General features: G+C 47.2%; 2 protein-coding genes and 1 long non-coding RNA gene across 4 annotated transcripts; 2 read left to right on the forward strand and 1 right to left on the reverse strand.

Annotated features, from left to right (window-relative positions):
- The first annotated feature begins 2,903 nt into the window (after positions 1-2,903).
- Positions 2,904-3,381, forward strand: LOC103634745 (uncharacterized). Its single transcript, XR_556913.1, has 2 exons — positions 2,904-2,941; positions 3,103-3,381. It is a non-coding gene; the product is annotated as an uncharacterized lncRNA (long non-coding RNA).
- Positions 3,382-6,418: 3,037 nt separating this feature from the next.
- Positions 6,419-12,075, reverse strand: LOC100191766 (uncharacterized). Of its 2 annotated transcripts, NM_001360565.1 has the most exons (8): positions 11,704-12,063; positions 11,201-11,301; positions 10,288-10,368; positions 9,208-10,206; positions 8,599-8,664; positions 7,418-7,612; positions 7,221-7,331; positions 6,419-7,147 (listed from the first exon to the last, which is right to left on the reverse strand). In NM_001360565.1, exons 1-8 carry the CDS (start codon positions 11,930-11,932, stop codon positions 6,980-6,982), a joined length of 1,950 nt encoding a protein of 649 aa, NP_001347494.1. In that variant the 5' UTR covers positions 11,933-12,063; the 3' UTR covers positions 6,419-6,979. The 2 variants fall into 2 exon arrangements, with proteins under 2 accessions (NP_001347494.1, XP_008654258.1); XM_008656036.4 differs by lacking the exon at positions 8,599-8,664 and having other exon boundaries at positions 6,538-7,147; positions 11,704-12,075.
- A 679-nt stretch (positions 12,076-12,754) lies between these two features.
- LOC103634744 (peptidyl-prolyl cis-trans isomerase CYP26-2, chloroplastic) lies at positions 12,755-14,294 on the forward strand. The gene is made up of 2 exons (XM_008657335.4): positions 12,755-13,774; positions 13,865-14,294. The coding sequence occupies exons 1-2, from the start codon at positions 12,966-12,968 to the stop codon at positions 13,965-13,967; spliced, it is 912 nt and encodes a 303-aa protein (XP_008655557.1). The 5' UTR covers positions 12,755-12,965; the 3' UTR covers positions 13,968-14,294.
- The last annotated feature ends 12,782 nt before the right edge of the window (positions 14,295-27,076 follow it).

Below are 27,076 nucleotides of genomic sequence, written 5' to 3' on the forward strand. Positions count from 1 at the left end.
GTTTTTAAGTTTATAAATTTTAGGTTTCGCCTATTCATCCCCCCCCTCTATGCGACTTTGACAGGATTACATGGGGAAGAGGAGGACAACACATCAAGGTTGAGTGAGTTCATCGCACTAGCTGAAGTAGGATTACATGCTCAAGAGGAGGAGGACGAGTTTATGTCTCAGGCCGCCGAAGAGGTAGAGGCCGCTTATTACAAGCAGAAGTGTGATGAGGCTGAGACTGAGGATCAGCTATTCTCCCAAACTGCAGATGAAGAAGAAGCCAATTATTACAAGGGAACTGCGGAAAAGTGTGATGCAGGACATTCCAGCAACTGTAACGAGGTTGTCGTTGAGGATTGCGCGACGCATGACTCTGAAGATGAGTTACTTATAGATTGTGATTCTGATTAGGGATGAAATCGGTATGGGAAAATCCCGTACCGATCGACACCGTATGCCGGATAAAACGTTTGTTTACCATATTCCCAGGAAAACAGTAACGGGAAAAAATACAGGAAAATACAGCGGTTATGGGAACGATAACAGGTGAACGATTTTCCTGATCGTTTTTGCGGATCCTGTATTTTACCGAGAAAATTCTTGTCGGTATCCGTATAAACAGCAGTCATAGAATGACAGGAACAGGCCATGGCCACCAATCTGCCTTGTTCCCATACGTATATTCAGCCCGCTACAGCCTACAAGCCAATTTATGAGAGCCCATACGCATACAGACAAGAGACAACCCACGAGAGCCCATCTGCGGTCTACCCATCAGAACATCAACGCAGAAAACTTAAGCAAATAAAAACCCTAACCTATGGCCAACATTTTACATTTATTGTTGTGTGTGGCGGCGTTGCTCCCTGGCGGCGTTGCTCCCTGGCTCCCTGCCTCCCTGGTATGTGCTCTCTCTCCATCTCTCGTTAACTACGGTTCTCTCGTGCTGGTGCTGGTGCTGGTGCTCTGCTCTTGCTTCTCAGTTCTCATTCCTCTCGCTCCCAATACCTGGTCTAGTATGTGCTCTCTCGTGCTCCAGCCGCTGCTTGGCTGCTTCGTGGGCCCTGGCGGTGGCGGTGCCCCATGTCCCACATCCAGGCAGGCATTGGCCGACGGGCGCTCGGCTGCAACCTGCACGGCAAGGCAACAAGGAACCACCAGCGTCCGGCGCGACGCCACCTCCCACCGTCTAACCGACAGCACCACCCATCAGGCCATCGCCCTCACAATCCCACGACCATCGCAGCAGTAGCCTCAGAGTTCGATCGATGGTTCCACCCAAGAGACCTGCTTCACCTTTAGGTTGTGGCTCGTCAGCAGCTAAGCGTGTTGTTGCCATTGCCATGTCCCTGGAGCCACCGCCACCGCCTTCACTACTTGTGGTGAATAGTAGCACGCTTCCTCCCATTCCAACACAAGGTATAGAACTTATGACTGATTTTTCTAATTTAGGATTTTGGTTGTGCTGGTGATTTTCACTTTTCAGCATATACCTGCTTTTTCTAAAATGCTTGTGCTTCACTGATTCACTCTGTCCAACAATTATAGTCATTGAATCTTGTCTTTGTAGGTTGTAAGAACTAAGAGGGCTATGTCAGCAAGTGGAAGTCCAAGTCTAGTTCAGGATTTAGGCATGTGTTTGTCTAGTGTCACTGCAACTCCAAATCCCAGCTCATCGATAGGAATAGATCCAAGCACTTTACCAAGTGATGTCGCTGCTGGTTCAATGAGTGTCAATGGAAAACAAGTGCAGGGACAAGTAACTGATAATGCAAATGTTATAGTTGTTGATGGGGATGAGCCTTCTGGAAAGAGGTCTAAAAAGTGTACATCAGATGTTTGGCAGTACTTCACGAAGCACAGAGTAAGCATTGAGGATAATGGGAAATCATATGTGCAGATGTGGGCTCATTGCAATTTCCCTAAGTGCAAACACAAGGGTAGATGTGAGAGTAATTATGGAACAATAGGATTTTGGTCCCATCTAAGGACATCACACAGTATAGTAAAGGGACAACAACAACTAAAAGTGGAAAAAGACAATGACAAAAACATCATTGTTGTGCAACCTTACAAGTATGATGAAGAAGCTAGTGTGAGGAAGTTCTACTTGGCTATTGTGATGCATGAGTACCCATTCAACATAGCTGATCACGAGTACTTTGTTGACTTCATTAAATCCCTACGTCCTAGCTTCCCAATCAAGTCTCGTGTTACCATTAGGAAAGAAATTCTAAGCATGTATTTGCAAGAAAAAGAGAAGTTGTATGCATACTTTAAAACTGTTCCCTGTCGATTTAGTGCCACAATGGACATGTGGACATCAAATCAGAACAAGTCCTACATGTGTATCACTGTTGTAGCCCTAGTTCAACTCCATCTACAAGGTCTAGGACCAAAGGTACATCAGAGGAACCTATTACTGTCACTGATGTAGCAGATTTATTAGTGGATAAGGATAACAATGATGATGAACTAGACAAATATTTATATGCATTAAATGGAAACGATGGGGCTGACTTGAATGAGCTAGAGAAGTATATGGCAGATCCACCTTTGAGGTTTAGTGGTACCGGGAACTTTGATATTTTATCATGGTGGAAGAACCAGATTAAGGAGTATCCTATCATGGCTTAGATTGCTCGTGACTTGCTCGTTGTACAAGTATCAACTATTTCTTCAGAGTCTGCTTTTAGTTCCAGCGGACGTGTAGTTGATCCTTTTCGTAGTCGTCTTGATCCTGAAATGGTTGAAGCATTGATATGCACAAAAGACTGGGTTGCTTCAGAAAGAAGAGGTATTCTTGTTGGTTTTGTGAGTTTGGTTGCTAGTCTATACTAATTATGATGGCTGATTTTTGACTTTGTTTTTTTAATTTACAGATAGTAAGATTGGTTCAATTGTTTGTGATCTTTATATGATAGAGATGCTTGCTTCAATACCAAAGTTTGAGGTACACATAAGACAATGTTTACCTTCAATATACTTTTCCTATCCAAGTTGCTCAATTGATTATAAAAAATGCATGTACTTTGCAGCTTGCATCTCTTTTCATCTTGTTGTTTAACTTTGATACTCATTTTAAATTCATGGTTTCATGTTGATAACTTATAGGATGACCAAGTGGCAGATAGTGATGAAGAGGGGCTGTTGGGCACTGATCTCTGAGGCAAATGATTGATGACCATTAACCAAATAGAAATAGGAGTACGTTGTAGGCAAGTTCGCAAGTGGCAGTACGCAGGACTGCAACAAGAAACTTATTTATTGAGTTTAGGACTTAGATGCTTGTAATGTTGCAGACCTATATTATCTCTATCCGGCCACCAAAACATATTTACTTGTGGCTGTAATGTTGCAGACTTGCACCAATTAAGTTAGAAACTTTATAACTATATTGTTCTATGGCAACTTTGGCTGAAAATGTTGCTTTATGTTTGGTGTAATGTTGCCATAATATGTCTGTTGAATTATTTATCTATTCTAATGATGCATGCTTAACTTTAATGCCAACTTGTTGACCAATTAACTATATAATAATGGTTGCATCTGTTGGTGTTTCCGATTTTAATTACCAGTTTTCAACCATTTTCGATGTGTTTCCGATCGTTTATATCGTTTCCCGTCATTCCGTTAATCCCGGTTTCGTTTTCCCGATCGGCATTACCGTTTCCGATCCTGGTTTCGTTTTTAAATATGGATTTGAAAGTGGTTGGAGGTTTTTCCCGATCGTTTTCATCCCTAATTTCTGATTGAACAAGCTTGTAGCGTGTTATGTAGTACTTTCATATCCAAAACGTTTTAGAACCCTAATGTTTCAAATCTGTATTGTTTCTATTGCATTGTCATGTTATTTCCAAATCACAAAAAAAATCGCAAGAGTTTCCCTTGTTTTATTAACAACCATAGTTGAAATAATCACATATTATAAGATATCACCACATTTCAGCATATAAAACATCACAAATAACACAAAATATGACAAAGTCCACATAACATAGTCTTTAATACAAGGTCCACATAACATAGTCCATAATACATAGTCTACAACACAAAGTTGACATCATAAGGTCCACATCACAAAGTTTTCATCATAAAGTCTACATCACATAGTATTTACTTCCTCCTAGTCTTACCCTTGCCCTTGGCCCCAAGAGTGTCGGTGTCTAGAGTGTATGGGTCACGTGGACGTCGTCTACGTGGTGTGAGATGTGACGGCTGAGTTGTGGGAGCGTCCTTCAGCTATGACGGTCCAATCATGTCCTGGCATGCGATGTCGTCGTCGTCGTCATCATCGTCGTCGTCGTCGTTGTCCACGTCTGCAAACGTATCCCGCGTCGATCGCGAGGAGCTCTGTCCAGCTGTAAAAGGTCCAACTGCAGGAATGGGACGATGAACGTCTGGCTGCATAGGAGGCACATGCAGCTCATGTCAATGATGTCTAGGGACTGGCTAATAACTATATAGTAACTATAAAATGACCACAACAAACAAAATTATATCATCTATGAATAATGTATGAAAACAATGTATACCTGAGACCGCGAATGAGTCAAGCTAACGATGTCGAATGTCGAGTCGGAAAGAAACCTATGTACAAAAAAATTTGTACTGTTAGTCAAAAAATCGGCAACACCTCCCCTATATAGTGAGGTTTCTAAAACCTGCAAAGATACAACAACACGATGGCTTCCATACACACTGACTAAAACAAAACAAACATACATTATGTACATAATAAACAATATGCTAACCATATGATAAACAATATGCTAAACATATGCTAGCAATTTACTAACTATGTAGTCACTAATTAAATGGTAACGTTATACTAACTATATACTCACTAACTTTCCTCCTATATACTAAACAATGTGCTAATTAACTAAAAATTTTGAAAAAATAATACCTCACTCGGCAGGGATGGTGGAGGCGCTCGCCGGCGAGATGGTGGAGATGGCGAGGCGCTCGCGGTGGAGATGGTGGAGGCGCGCGGTCCGACGATCCGGCGGGGAGGCGCGCGCGGTAGAGATGTGAGGCCGGCGGCGATGGAGAGGAGAAAGAAGCGCGCAACGAAGAAGTAATCAGAGAGAAGAAAGAGAGTGTGTGGTGGATATTTTGTCCGAGCTCGGCGCCAAGATCTATGGCGTCGAGCTCGGGCCACGTCACCGCCACGCCAGCAAGGTCGGTCCAGCGCGACACTGAGCTTGTCACCAAGATCCGTGGCGCCGAGCCGTGTTAGCTCGACGCCACAGGATATGGCGTCGAGCATCGGGTACAAATTCTGAAATAAGTATTCCCAAGGTCTAAATACAAATTTTCATCACAAAAAACAATAAATAACAAAAAAAATCGGTCCATGCGCCACGTTCGCAAATGCATGTTGGTGGGGACAAAAAAAAAGTGTAGGAAAAAATAGTAGAATTTGTGATAGTTGGTATAGGGTAGATATTTAGAGTGAATATGAACGCGGAGGATAGAGTAAAGAATTTCGCTGATCAGGATGAAATATTCTCTTTAGAGCAAAAATTTAGTGTTTCATGAGTGCGAATAGCCTTACATAACATCAGAACCCAGTATAGTCCTCTAATTTTGCTCACTCTTCGTTCCAGAAAACAAAAATGGCTCCTCTAGTTGGAGTATGCCCTTCCTTTCTAGTACAGCCGCTGTCATCTACAAGTACCACAGGTCTTTCCCGTAGCTGGAGTATGCCCTTCCTTTCTAGTACAGCCTCTGTCATCTACTACCCGTCCGGACAGGCTCAGCTGCGCCGGGCGCCGTGCTGTTCCGCTGACAGAAAAACAGAAAAGCTCCGTCTTCTCAAACTGGAAACTGTATCTTTATCAGCGAACTTGCTTTAAAACCTTTGTTATTTGATGAATGATGAAGCACGAAAGCTGTGGCATTTGGGACTAGCGCAGAGAGTCACGTGCTGAACCGCCTGAACGTGAGAATCTTCTTTTATACCATAGTTGACAGTTTTTGTGTGCGGAAGAGCTGTTGACATAAATATTTTGCTTCGGCAAAAATAAAAAAGGGGCCAAAAAACATTTCTATTAATATGGTCGAAAAAAAATAGATAAGATATATACGACGCCATGGCCCCAACGAATGGGCCAAAGGCGTGGCAACCGCGGACCAGGTTAAGAGCGGCACCATATTAGGGCTTGTTCGTTTTGTTCTCAATCCATGTGGATTGGGTGGGATTGGATGGGTTTCAATCCCAAATAAGTCAAAATCTTTCATAATTTTTTCCAATCCCATCCAATCCACACGGGATAGGAATAACCGAACAAACCCTTAACATGCAGACCCCACCTATTGAGAAGGATTGGAGGCAATTTAACCCACTCCTATACAAATTTGTGATTTAATCATCTCTAATCTCTCATCAATCCACCCCTAACCGAACAAGCTTAACAGATATCCTAACCAGTCACAAACAACATAAATTCCTTCTCATCGTCCCTCCATTCAAATACAGAAACTGGGACAAGTCCTCCCCTCCAACCAAACACCAGACTCGAATCCCATCCTAAAAGACTAGAATAGAGCCATTCCATCCCACTCATCCTCAACCCAAACAACGTACAATAAGCAGTAAATTTTTCAAAGTTACACTATCACCAATACAAAACAGACAACACGGCTAAACTTTGTGAAAGGAAAAGGTTACTGAGCTAGAGCCGACGTTGCATGCCTGCATTGAGACCGGCCTATACAACTAAATCTCAAGTGCAAGGTATGCACATCAAGGGCCACAAGCTTATACCTATCAAGCATCATCTCATCTGCTCATCTACTGGTAACTCTCCTACAGGGCAGGGGTGCACCACATCAATGACCAAACGCTACAGGCCTTGTCTGGACAAGGCACACCGACGAGTGACATGGTGGTAAGGTTCCATTTATTTGTTTAATAGTAATGGATGCGCTTCATGCATGTGGCAAAAGACTACAACACCCGCAAGTATGGCTGCTGCTGCTATAATCAATCTCTCCCATTGCCCCAGTGAGGATAAGAATTCCCAGGGCCACCCCTCCCCGTGTTTCCATAGCCTCTGCCACCGTAATATGAACCACGGGAACGCCCACCGCCACGGTAGCCTCGGCCGCCACCACGGTAGGGCTGCCTGTGCCTCGGAAATTCGCCAAACGTCTGCACACCAATAACAATGAGCAAAGCAGCAACAGTGGAAAACTCGAGAAGAAAGGTGGTTTTGGTCCAGTACCTCTGTGTCTACTCTGCGCCGTTCAGAAGGTCTTCCCCTTCCATTTGGCCCTCCACGTCCAAACGTTCCACTAGAGAGGGAATCAAAGAAGTCGTCCTTGACATAAACAGGCTGCATTATGATCAAAGGCAAGTCAAGTTTCCTTGCAAAGAAAAAACCACCAATATGTATGAAACAATGATAAAAGAGCATCAAACCTTAACAGCTAGCTCTGGGTTGTCAGTTTCCTCAGCCTCCAGTTCTTCATCAAACACATCATCTCCCACCTCACCATCCTTGTCCCTTGACTGGGATTTCTTACCAAGATGGCCCCATACTTCATCTTTGTTAAACTTCTCATTCATGGCCGTGAAATCAAATTCTTCAGTGAATGCTGTTACAGACTGTGAAAACTGCAAAGCAAGATACAAACATCAACAAATCTGACATTTAACTATTTAACAATATTATTCAATCCTAGCATCATTTCCCAAGGTATACAAATACTCCCTCCATTGCATTTTACAAAGCATAGTCTGGCATGGCACGGCCTAAATGACACTTCAATCATTCATTTGTTTTATATTATACTTTTATGATTATAAACTTATGATCATTGGATGTTTTGATAGTATATTTGATTGCAGATCTAAATGTATCAAGATTTTACTACAATAGTTAAAAATTGTTGGCTAAGTTAATAGCCAAAGATTGTGAAGTTTGAACCCGATAAGCATGTGCAACTTATAAACTGGACCAGAGGAAGTAAAAACCTATATGGTCATAAGGATCACAAACTACAGCATAGGAGTAATAGTCACATGCTACATGTCATCTAAAAAACAACAAAGCACACATGCTCAGTTACACACTGATGGTTTGTGTCACTTATCACAAATCAAACGTGTCATTTCAGATTGTTTACAGTGGTACTCACCAAGCAATTTCACGCTAGCTTGCACAAAATACTTTTTATGTGCATTGTGCATTGTGAGATGTGCGAACTCACTAGCAAACTAATAATAAAGTGAAGCAGGAAACCACTTCAAAATGTACATATGCTTCTGTTGATACAAAAATCAAAGGATGCACATGGCTAATACAGATAATTTGTGCATATTAAGTTGTTAACAACAAATTACCATTATCAAATCAACAATGATTATAGTTGGCATATTTGTCAAATTTCATGCTTTAGTTAACAAAAACAAAATAAAGCTGCATAGGATCGTCTCAATATTATCTCTTCTAAAAATAACATAGCATGGCTCCATTCAGACAAGTAGTGAAGAGTAAAAGGTAGGGACGTGAACCATGAGACAAGGGTTAAATTAGCATTCATTGTCATTAAATATGTGATCGAATACGAAAACAAATAAAGTGGATTGTATCAGCATACCGCACTCCCTCTACCCCTTCCACGGCCCCTAAAGTTGTGGTGGTTGCGTGAACCAGATCCATTGTACTGAAATCAAAGTGAGGGCGTGAGGCAGATAAGCAAGAACTTTCTTCAATGGAAACACGAAGCGTTAATTTCACTACATGGCATTTCAAAATTAAAAGCAAGAAAAAAGAAAGAAATAAAGCAATGAAACTAATCATTTTCACTAAAAAGCATCATGGTCAGTGAGGTGTATGCAAAATTGGCAAAAAAAATAATCCACAGTATCTTGCATAGTTTTTTCAAACCTGCAACTTCACCTTATCTTGTACATTAAGTTTCAGTTGGTCATATGGTTAAAATAGTTCTACGTTTCTAGTATATTACCAGTTTTCATTAGATTAAGTCAGAACAAAAAGAAAGTAACAACCAGCAGAATAATTTTCGTAGTTCACAAATTCAAAATTTTAAAAGATTGTGGCTCTAAGTTCATCAGGACATCGAAATAACTCCAAATCAGAGTATGTACTGAAACATCTGCACATGGTTAAAAAACTAGCTGTTTTTCAGTTAAAAATCTTTCATTTGCCTCTGCAAGCACAAAGACATGAGTAGAAAAGCACATACCTTCTGAGGCGTCTGTTTCGGCAATGGTAATATAGGCTCCTTAATTTCAGGCATAGCCCGTGATGGTGGATCTGGTAGCAAAGGGTCAGGTAGTAACGGTTCTGCAACCTTAGCCTTAGGCTCAATTGGCTTGACTTCTTTGCTAGCCAGCTGTAATGGTGCCTGCATGGAATGCGATGATGAAAGGATGGATGATGTGTTCTGCAATAGTTGACCTGATGGTGCCAGCAAAGGCACAGGCATCTCCGCTTGGGCTGAGCTAGATGGGGCAATAGTAGAAGAAACAGACTGAGATACGGTTTGGTATGCCAGTGTTGAGCCTGGAAGAGCAGGAACCTTGCTGCTACCAAATGAAGTTAAGTTCTGTGACACTGTTGCACTAGTTTCAGCGACGGCAGTTGGCTGGCTTGGTAAAGGAAAAGTTGCACCAAGAGATGTTGCACGTGGAGCAAACAACGATCCCATGTTCGGCAACAGAGGCTTTGAGCTTTCTGGAGCTAATAATGTAGCAGAAGCAGGAGCTGTTGTAGCAGGCAGGATACCTGATGAAGGACCTTGACTAGTAATAGGTGGCATCAATGAGGGTTGGAGTTCTGACAGCTTTTGCGGCCCAGATTGCAAAGAAGGATTTAGTCCTGGATATTGGAGATTCTGGGGAACCGACAATCCTGGTGTTGGATGAAGCAAAGGAGGTGGCTGCAAATGATGCGGCAGCCCACTTGAAGGTGCATAGTACCCTTGCCAGTACATTGAGGGAACTGAAAGTGTTGAAGCATTTCCTGCTGGAGGCGCCACTGAAGAGCCCCATGGAGCATTTCCTGCTGGAGGTGCCACTGAAGAGCCCCACGGAGTATTCCCTGGTTGGTAGAGAGGAAGGTTACTCTGAAAGGTTGGCCTCTGAAGCCCATATTGAACTGCCTGGGAGCTAAAGTCTGGTAAAACTGCACCCCCAGCTGAAGGCAAACTTGATGACGTTGATGCAGGTTGAGAATAATGTGACTGCAAAACAGTGTTTATTAGCTAAGCAGCCATGAAGAGACACAGAACAGGTTATCTATTTATACTTGTATATGATAGTACCTGTATTATGGCAGGATCATTGTGCAGGGAAGCTGCTTGTGGTGGTGGCGGCTGTGGTGGTGATGACTTAACTTGCAAATCCTGCAGAATTATGGGAACCACAAGTAAATTATAATGTTAAATAAAAAAATGGGCTGACAGTTTAAAAGAGGAAAATATAAAAGTATACATATATACATATTGAAATATGTGCACTAAAACATGCCATAGATGTTATTCATGCATCAAAACATATAATGCAAAATAATCAATGAAGTTTCCAGAAGAAAAGTACAAAATAGAAACTTTAAAAAAGTGCATGACAACATGGTACATAATACATATGCATTTATGAATTGCTCGCATATTGAACTAAAATATTCAGAACTAACTACCGTATAGCTAATATTACTTGTCTGCTTATTGTACTGAATTGGATACATATGAAATATAAACATACACAGAGTCCTCAAAAACAAGTTGAGGTAGGTTAGAGATGAAACATAACAACAGACACAACAAAGAGTGCATGATACATTAAATAGAATTAGCAAATATAACTGTAGGCAAGCAAACAATTCAAGCAACATGTGCTTAGTGACTTTACAGCAAATCAATAATATTATATTCTAAAAATCTGAATGATACAGATACTTGAAAAGAATGCGAATAAATAATTTGTGAAATAGAAACATGGACACCACATGTGGGTTTGGCTTAGTTTGGTGAGAAGATAACCCCACTGTTGCTTTTGCATCCATCGGACCCTCAAACCAATGGGCCAAAATGCATAATTGAAAGTTGAAACACAAAATAATTTGGTGATTAAGCAGAGACCAGGCACCAACATAAAGCGTTGAGCCATTGAACAACACTCAATTGTCGACAATGAAAGTAGCACTGCATCAGGAGCCCCGTAGATGGTTCCACGTACCTTGATATCAGTTCCCCGGAAGAGGATATACTCGTAAACTTTGTCGCTAGCAGGAATCTGCACTCCGTCTTTCTTCCGACCTTCGGTTCCAAAGGACCGCACTACAAAACAAGGAATTGACAGGTGTAGATCACAACAGCAGCATCTGAAGCGAAGCAATAGACAGTGCCTAAGGCGCACACGTCTCAGTTCGAAACAGAAGTTTAACTGATTCAGGCATGAGAGGACATAGCAGGCGGAACAATAACTGGCGACAAGTCGAGACGATGAGCAAGTGAGGTGGGTAAACATAGTTCTACCATACAACACTGGATACTGGAAAATTTCGAATTCCCCTCGATCACCGAGACCCTGGCACTGGTAGGGGGGCAAGGACTCGCATCGCCGGGCGCACGCACCATAGAGCAGCGAATCTAGGTCATGAAGGTTCGCATCCGAGGAAAACGACGGCCGCGGGTTCGGACTTCGGAGCGAGCGCGTCGGAGAAGGGGGAGGCTATTTACCATTGCGCAGGCCGATGCTGGACTCCTCGGTGTTGATGTCGTAGAGGACGCCCTCGTACCTGATCTCGCTCTTCGATGTCAGGCTGATGAGGCTCCCGAGGTACGACTCCGCGGACGCGGGCGCCCCGCCGCCGCCGCCGCCGGGGGCGGAGGCGGCCGCGGTAGGCGGCCGCGGAGCCGAGGAGGAGGACGCCGACGCCGACGCCGACGGTGGCGCTTCAGCCGCCATGGCCCCCGCGGGATCCCGGGCTGAGCGAGGCTAGGGCTGGAGATGCGGAGTGGTGCTGTGGCAGGGAGGCGGACGGACGAAACCCTAGCAAGCGGCCGGTCGGATGCTCAGATCCCCGTTGGTGCGCTCGCTCTCCTTGCTGCTCTCTATTAAAAACGGCCTTCGGGGATGGTTTATCTTCTTTGCTTGCTTGTTTTTCGCTCTTGAGTCTTGTCAAGTGAAAAAATTCTTTGCGTCGGGATGCAAAAAATAATCTTTTACAGTCTCTCGTATTCATATTTGATGGTCCATATAAATATAAAAAATTAAATTATTGAATAATTAAGTTATAAATTTTGATTTATTTTTGTAGGTCTCCAAATGGTGGATGTAAGGGGCTCTAAAAAAAGTTATTTGCATCTGTAATGTACAGATTTTTTTCCGTGTCAAGATACTGCCGTTGTGTGCGCAGAAACATGCGTCTATATTTTTGCTCCGAATGTTAATAGGTTTCATACACAAACATGATGTGATGATGGCTCAGGTTTTCCATTTGGAAATTCATGAATCTATAGGTTTCCATCTCCATCCATTCTGGATATTTTTTAGCGCGATAGCTCACTTTCAGGTATTTGTCAAATCGGCACTAGGTTACGAAAAATACATGTGGTTGGCACCTGTTCTTTCGTGTTTTTTCCCCTTTTTTCAATAAATCTCCAATAAAAATGCTCCTAATCACTCACTGAATTATTGTAAGGAAAAGAAATTGTATATGTTCGAGGCACCTAAATAAAATAGTAGAATCTCGTTATTTGCAGGTTTGGTATGTTCATTCAATTCGTTCGTAGAACTCTGTACTGCTGCAGCTGCAATTTGTAGAGACAAAACACTAGATATGGATTAAAGTCAGACCGTTTAAGACTGGACAGCAGGTGGAGGTCGTGGCAGCATCTGTCACAGACCGGTAGCAAGTAGAGAGAATCGCAGGCCCCGGCGAAGGAACCTGATTGGCCACCTTATCCACGCACCGCCCTCGTCACCACACTTTTGCAAAATGCGCGCCGCGTGCCATGCTCATGCCAGCCTGGGCAAAGCAAAAATGTCGCAGCGAATCCTCAACACCGCCAAGCAGACGCCAGCGCCGACGCAGCGGCACAACCCTTCGCCGCCGCCTAAGCTCGGCCGCCGCGCTGCCGCCGGCGCGTCAATCGCCATCGCGGCCGCGCCGGCTCTCCTGGCCGTCTCGCCGGCGCCGTCCAAGGCGCGGGAAGCCGAAGCCGCGGTGGCGCCGTGCCTCGCCGAGCTGCCCGTGACCGCGAAGGCCTTCCTGGACGTGTCGATCGGCGGCGAGCCGGCGGGGCGCATCACGGTGGGGCTGTTCGGGGGCGCGGCCCCGGCGGGCGCGGCCCGGTTCCTGTCCCTGGTGACGGGCGTGGGGTACCGGCGCAAGGAGTTCGTGAAGGTGGTGCCGGGCTACGTGCAGCACGGCGGCGTGGTGTCGTACCCGGCCGTGCCCGCGGTGACGGAGCGGCTGGCGGCCGAGGCGGAGGCGGTGCGCGCGCGGTGCGGGGCCGGGGCCGGGGCCGTGCACGCGGCGGCCGGCGCGGTGTCGATCGTGGTGCGGGACCCGAGCCTGCCGCCGCCGCGGCCGAAGCTGGTGGCCAGGGGCGGGAAGCTGGAGGTGGAGGAGGAGCAGGCCGGCGTGGTGCCCAACGCCACCGAGTTCGTCGTCACCACCGGCGCGGCCCCCGAGCTGGACGCGGCCGCGGTGCTGGTCGGGAGGGTGCTGGATGGCATGGACGTGGTGGCCAAGATCGCCGCCGTGCCCACCGTCAGGGACAACACCGACTCGCCGTACTTCAGGTCGGTCGTTTGTTTCTCTCTGTCTCTCTCTCTCTCTCGGAATCATTGGTTAGCTCCGCATATGATGTGCGTACGTACGAATGCTTACAGAGTGGCCAAGCTGATCGGCGACAAGAGAGCGGTGGTTGCGGAACGAGGCTTCAACCGCCCGTACACCAAGATCCTAGTCACCAACTGTGGTGTGCTCAGTTGAAGCGCGCGGTCGAGTGCTCCGTCTCAATTCTCAAAGGAAGAATTCTGGAGGACCTGATGGAGATTATCAGACCTTGTTGGTATAGAGTGATTTGCCTGGGTGCACGACGAACTCGTTTCTCAACGGTGGTGATCGATATACTTATAAAAGCTCCAAGTGCTGCTAGCTTGTGTTTTGTACATGTAGGTTTGCTCCAGAAAGGAAATGGATGGAATCTGCATGCAAACTGGCAGAACTTTGATCGGCTCAAACTGAACCCAACACCCCAGATGTTCAGACACATGCATGCATCAGCAAACAATTCTATGAATTTATTTGTTGAAAAGAGATCAAGGGGTCCCTTCTTGCATGCACACCAGTACAGTAGTAGGAACTCCGACGCGATCAGAGGCCCTGGCACTTCCTCCGCTAAAACACGCGCAGGGCGCTCACAGCGTCGGCCACGCGGCCGTCGTGTGCTACGCCGGCCAGCGCGTGATCCGCTGCGGCGCGGAGGCAATCCTTGTACGGCGCCGTCCACCACGCCGCCAGGCCCCGTAGCTGAGGTCGAGCGCGCGCAGCCTAGCACGGAGCGCCGACCTCCTGGCAGCAGTCAGCGCGATGATGGCGAGTTCCCCGCGGACACTCGTGGCGCTGCGGCTGCAGTTGCTGGACTCGAGCATCAGGGAGACACAGATGGCGTGATTGGTTGCCGTGTCCTACCCGCCCAGGCTCGCGCATACTCGTCCAGTCTCACGGCAGTTTAATATTAGTCATCCTTTGATACATGCTCGGGACTCATAGGGTTTAGTCCGGGTGATCAAGTTGCGTGTCCGGACTCCCTTAGGTCGCGGCTCTGGATACTAGGACTCCCATCGCAGGGTGGTGGAGTGTGTAGGCTTACGATACGGTACTAGGTTACACGGCTCCGGACCACCCGAGGAGATGAGTGCCCATTTTCCTGAGCCGGACACCAGGTTGTCGGACCCACAGAACTTATAGTTCCAAATACTAAGGTACTGGTCACAAAATGATGGGTTGTGCAGGCTCACGGTACGGGACCAGACTGAGCGGCTACACTGCTCCGGACCATTCCATGGAACGAGCTCCCGTTCTTTGGAACCGGCCCCCAGGCTGTCGGACCACCATGCTTTCGTAAAAGAGGTCCTAAATTGCAAGTCTGGCTGCTCAATTCGGATGTCATCATGTCAGGATGGATGGGAACCGTGCGGGAGGGCTAGATAAAAAGTATTATCTGAAAACTGTAGGCCAAATCCATGAAGCAGGAGGATAAAATTGCCATAGAAACGCGTCCGAGGGGGTGAATTTCCTCTTTATAACTTGATATATATGGGTGTAAACCATCAGGCCGGGTTTATGTGGGCAGACCTCACCGGCCTGGTGTACACATATGCGAAATTTAATTATGAAAGGAGAAAATTCTAACCCCTCAGAGTTGCTTCTATGGACTGAACTTACAGAGATAGGAAGGGATACTTCTTCGGCTATAGCAAAGTTGGCATCCCTCGGGTTGGCATATTTCCATCGCCTTGAGGGGTTCCTCCCTGCTAGCGGAGAGGTTGCGGATCCCCTCTTGGTTCAGTACTTTGTCGCAGGATTAGGTCCCGACCCTGGGTTCCCTACTATGCACGAACCGTCGCCCATAGTACTTGAGCGCCTGGTTACGATGTGCATTTCGGGTTGCAACTTGACACCTGAGTCCGTCGCTTGAGTCCACGTCCTCGCGTTGTAGTGGCCCCTACACAAACCCATCAAAAGGTTGGACCCGTGGGGAGTCCATAAGGGTTTCCGGGGGAAGGCAGGCTTCAGCCCCGTAGGCCAGGTACCACGGGGCCCCCTGGTGGTCCGTCTAATCGCCTTCACCAGAATTGGAGTCTCCAGTGAAGACATCCTTCAGGACCCCCTCGGGTGACTGATACCCGAGGCTCGGTTCGGTCGCGACCACCTCTTTGTCATCGGCCTTTTCCTTGCCGGGTCGGCGACGAGGTGGGGAGCCATCCCCGGAAGACTGCTCGCGTCGCGCGCTGACACGTTTCGCGAGGTTGATGATCTCGCGACATTCTGCGGCGCTGTGGCGGCCATTGGGGTGCACGGGGCATGTGCCGCCGTTACCCCTCGGTGGTCGTGGGCGTTTGCTGCGGTCGCCCCAGCCCCCAGCGCAGCTGCCACGACCAGAGCGGCGGAGTGCGGCTTCTCGTTGCCGCAGTTCTTTTTCTTCTTTCTCTTGCCGTCCTGAACGACGGCACCTGAGCCGCCTGCTTGGGCAGCCCCGGCCTGTGGCGCTAAGTGCCACGCATGGCCCTCATCAGCCCTGGCGCACTTGTCGGCCAGAGCAAAGAGAGTGGGGATTGTTTCCACGTCATGCGTGGCCAACTTCTCCAACATCTTCTTATCACGTACCCCCTGGCGGAAGGTCGTGATGATAGAAGCATCGGAGATGCGAGGTATAGTACCTCGCACCTTGGTGAAGCGAGAGATAAATGTCCGGAGAGTTTCTCCGGGCTCTTGCCTTACTGCGTGCAGGTGGGCCTCCATGCCGTGTTGCTGGTAAGCACTGGCGAAGTTTGCAACGAACCGCACACAGAGCTCTTCCCAGGAGTAGATTGACCCTGGGGCGAGGTTCATGAGCCAAGTACGGGCTGGTCCAGACAAGGCGACATGAAAATATATCGCCATCACAGCGGTGTTTCCACCTGCTGTCGTGGTGGCGGTGACGTACACATGCAGGAACTCTGACGGGTTTGACGTCCCGTCGTACTTTTCCGGCAGGTGCGGCCGGAACTTGGGTGGCCATGATGCAGCGCGGAGATGATCCGCGAGAGCAGCGTAGCCCACGCCGGTCAAGGGGACACCCGCTTGGGACCGGGTGCCCATTGGTGTCTGCGGTGCTACCGCAGCGAAGTCTTGATCGAGGTTGCGGCCCTCGATGTTTTGGCGACGCTCGCACGCCCTGTCCAGAGAGACCCGAGCGTCCTCTCCCGCACGCCTGCGGTCGAGTTCTGCCCGAAAGTCGTTGGTCTGTGCGCCCCTCACTGAGGGTGAGCGCACAGACGCCGACGCCTCATGTTGGCACCGGGATGACCGTGGCCTCGACCTAGTCGAGGTAGAATGTGCCATACCGAGCAGTCGGTCGACGTCGTCCCGCCATTGCTTCATGGCCCCTGGTGAGGCTGTGGAGCTTGGAGGGTGTCGCAGCAACTCCCTGGCTGCTGACAATGCTCCCGGAGTCGCCCTCGGCGGAGTCCGGGATGTCTGTGCAGTTGTATGCTATCGTGCGGCGTGCACAGCAGCAGTGCCCGGCACAAGGTGGTTGGGAATCTATGGTGTGGAAGAAACAACTTCTTCCTCCACCACAAAATCCACCGAAGTCTCGGCGCGATGCTCAACGATTTGCACCATCATGCTGAGCGAGAAAACAAGCAAAAACCTAAAGTCGAGCCCCCTACCTGGCGTGCCAAATGTCGGAGAGGAAATTCTCCGGCCGGGTGGCAGAGTGCACCCGCCCTAAGTCCTAAGATGTGGAGGGGGCTTAAGCGTCCTGCTTGTTGCGAGATGAAGGAATGAACACAAGAACACGCAAGAGTTTAGAGTGGTTCGGGCCGTCGGAGCGTAATACCCTACTCCACTGTGTACTGTATTGCCTGAGAGCTTGAGTTGTGTTGTATGACTTGGGTCTAAGCCTAAAGATTGAACTTGTGTTGTAACGTCGCATGCCTCCCCTTTTATAGATAAAGGGGGACATGTACAAGAGTACTGAGCCCCGACATGTGGGCCCAACAACATAGCAGATGTAGCTACTAATACTTGCTGCTGGAGCGATCTTTTTTCGCCCTGACACCCAAGATCTGCATATCCTCGGCGTGCAGGGGGAAGCTTCTCGTATAAGGGATGAGTACAGTGCACCGCGCAACACGGGCGCACTGTTTCGGCAATGGACTAGACAGGTGCGCCGTCTGCAGGGTGGTCCTGGCGCCGCCTGCCAGTGGAGTGGACAGGACGCAATAAATGTCGTGGGGGCACATCGCCTGTCAGAAGGGTGGGCAGGTGGTGTGTCCTCTCCGTAATAAATGCGAAGGCCGCACGGCCCAGAGCCTTTACGTCATGCTCCGCCCGCTGGCCTACGTCACGGACAATAAGCCATGTGGCAGCATTTAGACCCTCGACCGAGTGGGGAGCGGAGATGCTCCGGATAGAGCCTGGACACGCGTCAATCCCGGACCCATGCCCAGGTCACGTCACTTCCTTTCCTGGGACCTTGTTATGGGTGGTCTGGAGCTCACTTGGTGGGGTCCGAACCCTATCCAACGGCTCCGGGCTGCTTTACTTCGGGGGTCCGGGTTGTGCATACAGGGGTCCTGTGTCTTCTGGGCCCGATGGCGCTGTCTCCGAGAACGCCATCTCAACTACTCACGAGATACTCCTGGGGCTGTTCTCCGCGCGGCTAAGGGTAGCCGCACAGACATTGTGTCTTCATACCGTAGCAAAGGGTACCCCTAATCCAGGATACTGACAGTGACCAAATTCTATTAATACTTGCTGCTTCACAAAACATACATACATGCTAAATAAAGGGAGTTCCCATCGAGACTAAATGTGGTTGCTCAAAAATGAAAACACTATGTTTGACATGCTCTCTTTTGTCAACTTCAATACAATCTCTCTGAAGTATAACTGTCTCGGAAAAGTCCTTCTGAACTTTCTTTGATAAAATATGCATCTGAATTATGCAGGAGTGTCAAAAAGGAACATTTTTGTGGTCTTGAGGAACATATATACCAATATGTTGATACCTCAACAAGTTTTTATTTATGACTAATCCACTGTAAAAGTACACTTGATCCACAAAGTCCTTGAAAACTTCCTTTTCAGCGCACAATCCTTTTTGTAACCACTACGACCTATTGTAACATAATATCCAAACTTAGCATCCTACGTTTGTATATTCCAACGTTTCAGTATTGCACATATAAGCATGCTTACATAATTCTATCTGTATTATGTACCTACTTCAGGTATATTAATAGATCTATATATTGCTTATATAAATCTAAAATATCACTTTGTTTACTATCTGAATACATCAGATCAACTGTTTAATCATATTGTTAAAATACTCGCTTGGAGCGCAAGCAAGTTACTAGTATATGTTAAATAAACCAGGTAGCTAGTGTGCACGCACACACATGCATCGAGCACCAACCTAGCTAAAGAAATAGAGGAAGACATCACGCAGCTCGGACTCACTTCAACGGTCACCACTATATTCCCCCCCTATATATATCCCAGTATCTCGCCACATCAACAATCTCTCTCACTCTATATGTTCACCTTCTACAATTGGTTGTCCCTAAATTCTCTTCATATATCTCACTACATCAATAAAATATCATTTTTATACTTATTCATCATCTATAACAAATTTTTATCCACTAACAACCATTGTTGTGCACACATATCGAGGCAAGGGGCCCGACTGTCATGCCCCTGCTTCTAGTGGTGTACTGTACAAGACGCTAACACTGTTGCATGGTAGAGGAGGAAGTAGGGGGCAACGATGTATGCTTTGGCGTCAAATTGTAGCCTCTACCGGCGTGAAGGGGTCGGGCCCGGGTGCGGGAAGCGTTGAAGACGGTCTCATGGCGCCGGTGGCTCACCTAGACGACGCGCAACTCCTTTGCGGGGAGTAGGTCCGCATGCGTAGAGATGGTAATGGGTAAATACCTACATGATATCACTATCCCATACCCATATCGTGACAAAAAATAACATCGTCGGGTCACCCATATCCACAGGTGGGTATGGATTTACCTTCATACCCATACCCATGCAGGTATGGATCACCCGTTGGGTCACCCGTACCCATAAAGATTAAACATCTAACAAACTAATACATTATACAAACGTTAGGTATATCAATCTAAATACTATTGCAAAATTTCGAGCATCATTCAATCATCCATTCAACAACACTATAAATAATTGGATAAAGTAGCAACACTAGGTAGTACCACATAACATATTACAAGTTCCATTACATGGTCATCAAATAGTTGTTAAACCGTATATGACATTATCACCAAAAAGTTTTTTTAATAGTCAAAATAGATGGATGATCGAAGCTCAAGTTCACTCTTTTATACCGGGTATTTTATACCCATGGGTTAACATGTATTGGTGAGGGCGAAACGTTCAAATATCGTTTATCCATTGAGTGAAGGTTTTGCCAATAAGAGATCCATTGGTAAAATATTTAGCCCGTATCAGGTCGGAGATACCCATTGTTGTCTCTACGCTTGCGCGAAGCGACAATTTAGGTAGCTTTCAAGGATCATGAGCACGAATCAGAGGATGAGGAGGGCAACGGTGGAGCCGACAAGTATGTGTTGTCTCTTTGATTGTTCAGTTTTGTAATAAGATGTACATATAGATATTTTTGTACTCCATCTATTTTTAAAAATTATGCCTTTTTAGTTTATATTTATACTTACACTATCTACTCTGTTATCGATATACATCTCTTCTATTCTACTATTATATAAAACATCAGTTTGCACGATCGTCCGCGTCACTCTTTCCCTTCCCGCTTTCTAAAAAAATAAGATAACATTATGTAAGTTCGAATATTGGTTGTTGGATATATATTCACAATTATCTAACCAATAGAACATATATTTTTTAATAAAACAAAATTATCTTTGTTATATATAAAAACTATAGCAATATTCAGGCATCTTACTATTTTTAAAAACAGAGGACTATCTTACATAGAGTTCTTGAGTTCAGTTCCAATCACGTACATGTGTTTCCACCATAAAAACAGAGGACTATCTTATATATTTGTAAAAACTATAGCAATATTCAGGCATCTTACTATTTTTAAAAACAGAGGACTATCTTATATATTTGTAGTTTTACGTCTCTTTGCATCGGATATCTATACTACCTATTAAGGCTGTAAGGGGTAGGCTGCCTCCCCTGGTTCTGCCTTCAGCCAATCTGCACCGTCCATCTATATGCATCAAATCATCACCGTCCGTCTCGTCGCCTCCGCTTCAAGCCTCTTCCATCCCTCGATCGCAACTGCTCCTCTCTTCGCTCCCCTCTTCGTCGACAGCAGGCTTCATTCGCGCCGTCATCGGCAATGGCTCTGGCCTTCCCACACCGCCGTCCACCTCCCCCACACCGCCGCCGCTCGCATTGTGGCGGTTTGGTTGGTCGCAGAGCCCCCGCTCTAGGTGCCTCTAGCTCCTCCTGGTTTCGTTCTCGCCCCCGTCTCCTTCCTTTTCTTCTTCCCCAAGTTCTTCGCCCCATCTCGTCGCTTCCATGGCCAGACCTCAACGCCTGGCGCCTCCCAGCGACCTCCGCACGTGGGGCCCAAACAGTCCTTGCGCCTCTGATGTTGATGAGCCAGCGGCTGACGACGACGTGGCCTCGTCACTACTGGAGATGGGGGCGCTCGTGCTATCCACCGCTGACCCTCTCACCAAGGCACGACGCACCCACGCCGCCTTCTCCCGGTGGGCCGTCGGGCTCCCTGTCGGCCAGGCGACGGCCCCCTACCACCCCAAGCGCAAGGACCGCCTCGTCGAGCGCGCGCCCTACGCCCGCCCGTCGTCCCCCGCGAAGGAGCCGGAGAAGAAGACGGTCAAGCCGGCCTCGGCCTTGGCCTCCTGGCTCGGGCTCGGCAGCACGGAAGCCGACCGCCTCACCATCGCTACCTGGTCTGCCCCACCGTCTTCCCCCAGATCGTGCGAGACCTGGGTCTACCCAGTCGCCGCTCGCCCGCTCGCCCCCTCAACCTCCAAGCCCAGGTAACCTCCGCCTCACGCTCTCCAGCTCCGCCTCATCCACTGCTAGGAAGTACACACCAGAGCGCCGCCAGAAGTTCATCGGAGGGCAACGAAGCAACCACGAGAAGATCCACACGGCCACAATGAAGGTCGACGCGGTTTCCTGCCCTTCCTCCTCCATCCCAACGCCCTGCACGCCAGGTGTTTGTGCGAATGTCTAATCCACGTTTGTGTCCGCAGATCCTGATGTACCAGCTTTGCAACAGCGTGGCCTTCGTCCATGACCCCAAGGTGCTGCACCGGGAGCTCAAGTTGCACATCCTTCTCAAGGACCACAAGACCATGGTGCTCAAGATCGCCGACCTCAGCCTTAGCCACGCCATTAGGTTCACGGAGATCTAGCATCCATAGTATTAATCAATATTGTTTTAACTCAGTTATATTCTATAGGAAAACAAGTCTGTGATATTTCCCCCCTTTTGTAGGCCAGAAATGGTTGTAGGTTGGTATCACTCACATCCTGGCTTCGGATGCTGGCTATCAGGCGTCGATATCAATACTCAGCAGGTCTATGCAAATCCACTTGTTCTCTAAAAGGGATCTTTTGGAATGGTCTATCAAAACAGGATAGCTGTTGTCATTGCATTGTACTATATGTCATGTCAACGTCATTATAAACACTGATGTGTTTTTTTAATAAAGCATGGATATGATATTATGATATGTTGTACTATAATTGATCAAATGTAGGCACCCGAATTCCCTATCGCCAAAGAGGTCCTAAACCCTAGCTGTTAAATCTGACACCTAGCCTCCTGCTGAAGGTGTTGTCTGGCACACCGATGTGAAGAAGGGGTCACCCTCACCGACCAAGGCTAAATGCCAGGCTTCCCAAACATAGGAGAAGAATCGGGCTACTTCACCCAAGAAGGTCAAAATCACAGATTTCCTGAAGATAGAGAAGAATATCACCCTAGAGCTAAAGAAGAAAGACACTGAGTTAAGCCCGATGGCTGTTCAATAATCTTTCGAAGAGGTAACTCCCTGTTTTGTGCTTATTTACACTCCTACATTTATTTTGAATAGGATCAGATTGAAATTATCCTATTGCTTGCACATTAGATTTTTGTTAGTATTTTAATCAACTCTACAGTCAGATTTCTTAAAGATAGAGAAGAATATCACCCTAGAGCTAAAGAAGAAAGACACTGAGTTCAACCCGATGGCTGTTCAATAATCTTTCGAAGAGGTAACATCATGTTTTGTGCTTATTTACACTCCTACATTTATTTTGAATAGGATCAGATTGAAATTATCCTATTGCTTGCACATTAGATTTTTGTTAGTATTTTTAATCAACTCTACAGTCTTGGTAGGATGCAACTGTGCAATACACGTTTTACAGGGTTCTACATGTGTTCTTCAATAACCTTAATTCTAATTTATTGATGATTGTTTGTACTGTAAGAAATGGTGCTTTGCAAAATTTAGAATAAACTATGTAATAATAATTATACTGTTATAGGGTTTTATCCTCCTATATAAGAAGTTCAAATGGATAAACAATAAAGGCAGTGAGTTCAATCACCTTTAGAAGATCAATGTTTACTTTGCTGGTATGATACTCTTGTTGAGTAGTTTATTGAATATATGTGAATAGATAAGGTTGTTTTTAGTTAACAAAGAGGCCACATTTCATATGTAGTCTCGACATAACCTACTTGGAGCTTTTGCGCTTGCATGATTTTTTATGTTAATGCTAGCTATTATCATCTTTGGTTATTTTTCTTTTTTAATTATACTTCTCTGATAGATGGATGTGTTCTTTCTTCATAATTTACACCAATTGAGAATGAAAATTATAGTGAAGATTTTGATCTCAAGCAAGCATTAAAAAAAGAACAGGAGTTAACATACCTCATCCAACCTCTGCTATACCAAATCAGTTTGGCTTATAAAACCTTGATTGCATATCAAATTGTTCTCTACTGGTTTCTTTATCAGTTTATCACCTTCAACAATAGTGGGAACAACAGACTCATAGTCACTGATAGCAAATCTCTACTACTCTATAAGGACGCAGTGTGGGCGTCCACACTTCGGCCATGCCCCCGCCCCGCGAGTCATCTCCGTCCCCGAAAATCTCGCCGTCCCAGGGCCGCTGCCCCAAAATCGAGTGCGCGGAGATAGCTGAGCGCCCAGATCGCGGGTCGGAGAGCGCGTGGGACAGGAGGGCGAGCACGCGAAACCCCCTCGCGCCGGAGAGGAAAGGGCGAGGTGCTGACTCCGGTGCTTGGGAGGAGACGCGACCTCGACCTCACCAGCTTCGGTGGGTCCTCCTCTCCTTTGTCGCCGCGTGCGCCTTCGTGCCCTCTCCATCGACCGTTGTGCGCGCCTCCATAGACGAGGAGGCGCTGGCCACGTCGGCGGCACTCGAGCTGCGGCAACGGGGCGTCGCTGGTGGCCTGTGTGATGGCGCATTCGAGCAGTACGTGGCCAAGCGACACAGCCAGGGCCCGTCGCTGCCCCGGAGCTGCAGCACGCGCCCGAGGTCGCTCGCTGACACCGAGATCCAGCCGCAGCAGCTCCTCGCCAAGGTGAGAACCCTACCCCTATCGACATACCACTCCTTCCTTCCTACATACCTTGCTTGCTTGCCCACCTCTCGTCCTGTCCCTCCCCCATTGCTTGGTTCGGTTGGTCGTTGCTGTGCGTGCCGCCACGTTGAATTTTTGTCCAGTCTCCTTTGACTTTATATGCCTTCATTTCAGCGACATTCCACTGCGGTTGGCATCCTCGCGTCGAAGGCAAGGAAGGCAGGGGCTACACGGGTTCCTTTGATGCATTCTTCTTTTAGGATTCTCTCATGTTGATCGATTCATTTGTTTCAGTTGTTGGAAGGCACGATCTTTGGCATCAGGGCATGGCCGGTCAGTTTGCAGTTTAATTCAATGCTGCCTACCCTGATTTGTTTCTAGGATTTGGAATTGGCTAATGGTATTGACTACGGATTTACTGGGGAAGTTACGAAAATAGACGTTTCACGAATAAGAAAGAGGCTTGATAGTGATAGCATAGTTGTTATCAATAACATGGGGTTCAGTTCATCAGGAGATGTGTTAAATTGCAAGTATGTTTCTTGATTAATTTTTATGTTTTTTCTATGATTGTACAGTGTATACATCAAAATTTTATAGTTCTATCCTTACTACCAAGTTAAGCATCTCTACTCCTATTAAGAACGGGTGGGGGTAGTCCACAGGCGAGGGCATGCCCCTGCCCGGCGCCGCCCCACCTCGCGTTTGGTGGCCCGTCGTCATGGTGCGCCGTCGATGATGTTGCCCATATGTGCAGACGAGCCATCTCCTGCACACGCTGCCCCTCCCCTCTATCCTCCAATCCAACTTCTCTGTCGTCGACGACCCTGCCAGCTCCGCCGCGGGTAACACCGGTGAGTGATCATTCAACGCTGTTGTGGCATCTCGTGTCTTGCATGTGGTTTGCTACAGATTTCATGGAGCTCACCAAAATTATGCCTGCTCGATTGATCTATTGCAGATGATACCAAGCTCTTCCCCAACCTGTTGGGCCAGCCCTCGGTGTCAATGGTGTCGTAGACCGAGCCCGGGGTGACCAGGCCACTAAAGGTCAGTGTTGTGCTCTCTGGTGGATAGACGTCGGGCGACCACATGTCATCTGCGACATCTTTGGTGAGTATGTGTTTGCTTGCTGAGCTTTTTGATAGTCGCCTAGAGGGGGGGTGAATAGGGCGAAACTGAAATTTACAAATATAAACACAACTACAAGCTGGGGTTAGCGTTAGTAATAAAGAAACGAGTCCGCGAGAGAGGGCGGAAAACAAATCCCAAGCGAATAAGCAAGTGAGACACGAAGATTTGTTTTACCGAGGTTCGGTTCTTGCAAACCTACTCCCCGTTGAGGAGGCCACAAAGGCCGGGTCTCTTTCAACCCTTCCCTCTCTCAAACGATCCACTGATCGAGTGAGCTTTCTCTTCTCAATCACTTGGAACACAAAGTTCCCGCAAGGACCACCACAAGATTGGTGTCTCTTGCCTCAATTACAAGTGAGTTTGATTGCAAAGAAAGGATCAAGAAAGAAGAAAGCAATCCAAGCACAAGAGCTCAAAAGAACACAAGCAAATCACTCTCTCTAGTCACTATTGTGTCGTGTGGAATTTGGAGAGGATTTGATCTCTTTGGTGTGTCTAGAATTGAATGCTAGAGCTCTTGTAGTAGTTGGGAAGTGGAAAACTTGGATGCAATGAATGGTGGGGTGGTTGGGGTATTTATAGCCCCAACCACCAAACTTGACCGTTGGCTGGGTTGTCTGTTCGATGGCGCACCGGACAGTCCGGTGCCCCCTGCCACGTCATCACTGCCGTTGGATTCTGACCGTTGGAGCTTCTGACTTGTGGGCCCGCCTGGGTGTCCGGTGCACACCGGACAGGTACTGTTTGCTGTCCGGTGTGCCAGCATGGGCGTGCCTGCCATCTGCGCACGCAGAGCCCGCATTAAATGCGCGGCAGAGAGCCGTTGGCGCGAAGATAGCCGTTGCTCTGGAGTCGCACCGGACAGTCCGGTGCACACCGGACAGTCCGGTGAATTATAGTGGACGAGCCGTTGGCTTTTCCCGAAGCTGGCGAGTTCCTGAGGCCGACCACCCTTGGCGCACCGGACACTGTCCGGTGTACACCGGACAGTCCGGTGAATTATAGCCGAGTCGCCTCCGGAAATTCCCGAAGGTGGCGAGTTCGAGTCTGAGTCCCCCTGGTGCACCGGACATGTCCGGTGGCACACCGGACAGTCCGGTGCACCACACCAGGGGTGCCTTCGGTTGCCCCTTTTCTCCTTTGTTGAATCCAAAGCTTGGTCTTTTTATTGGCTGAGTGTGAACCTTTTACACCTGTATCATCTATACACTTGGGCAAACAAGTTAGTCCAAAGATTTGTGTTGGGCAATTCAACCACCAAAATTTTATAGGAACTAGGTGTAAGCCTAATTCCCTTTCAATCTCCCCCTTTTTGGTGATTGATGCCAACACAAACCAAAGCAAATATAGAAGTGCATAATTGAACTAGTTTGCATGATGTAAGTGTAAAGGTAGCTTGGAATTTAGCCAATATTATTACTTACAAGATATGCATGGATTGTTTCTTATTTATAACATTTTGGACCACGCTTGCACCACATGTTTTGTTTTTGCAAACTCTTTTGTAAATCATTTTCAAAGTTCTTTTGCAAATAGTCAAAGGTAAATGAATAAGATTTTTGCAAAGCATTTTCAAGATTTGAAATTT

This window comes from Zea mays, chromosome 8, assembly GCF_902167145.1.
Source record: "Zea mays cultivar B73 chromosome 8, Zm-B73-REFERENCE-NAM-5.0, whole genome shotgun sequence".
Classification (NCBI taxonomy): Eukaryota; Viridiplantae; Streptophyta; class Magnoliopsida; order Poales; family Poaceae; genus Zea; species Zea mays.

What these genes read in the sequence shown, in the direction of transcription:
- LOC100191766 (NM_001360565.1), bottom strand. Translation starts at nt 11,932, where the DNA reads ATGGCGGCTGAAGCGCCACCGTCGGCGTCGGCGTCGGCGTCCTCCTCC. An exon ending in ACCCAGAGCTAGCTGTTAAG is followed by an intron (nt 7,332 to 7,417) that starts GTTTGATGCTCT and finishes ATCATAATGCAG; the next exon opens with CCTGTTTATGTCAAGGACGA. An exon ending in GGCGCAGAGTAGACACAGAG is followed by an intron (nt 7,148 to 7,220) that starts GTACTGGACCAA and finishes ATTGGTGTGCAG; the next exon opens with ACGTTTGGCGAATTTCCGAG.
- LOC103634744 (XM_008657335.4), top strand. Translation starts at nt 12,966, where the DNA reads ATGCGCGCCGCGTGCCATGCTCATGCCAGCCTGGGCAAAGCAAAAATG. An exon ending in ACCGACTCGCCGTACTTCAG is followed by an intron (nt 13,775 to 13,864) that starts GTCGGTCGTTTG and finishes GAATGCTTACAG; the next exon opens with AGTGGCCAAGCTGATCGGCG.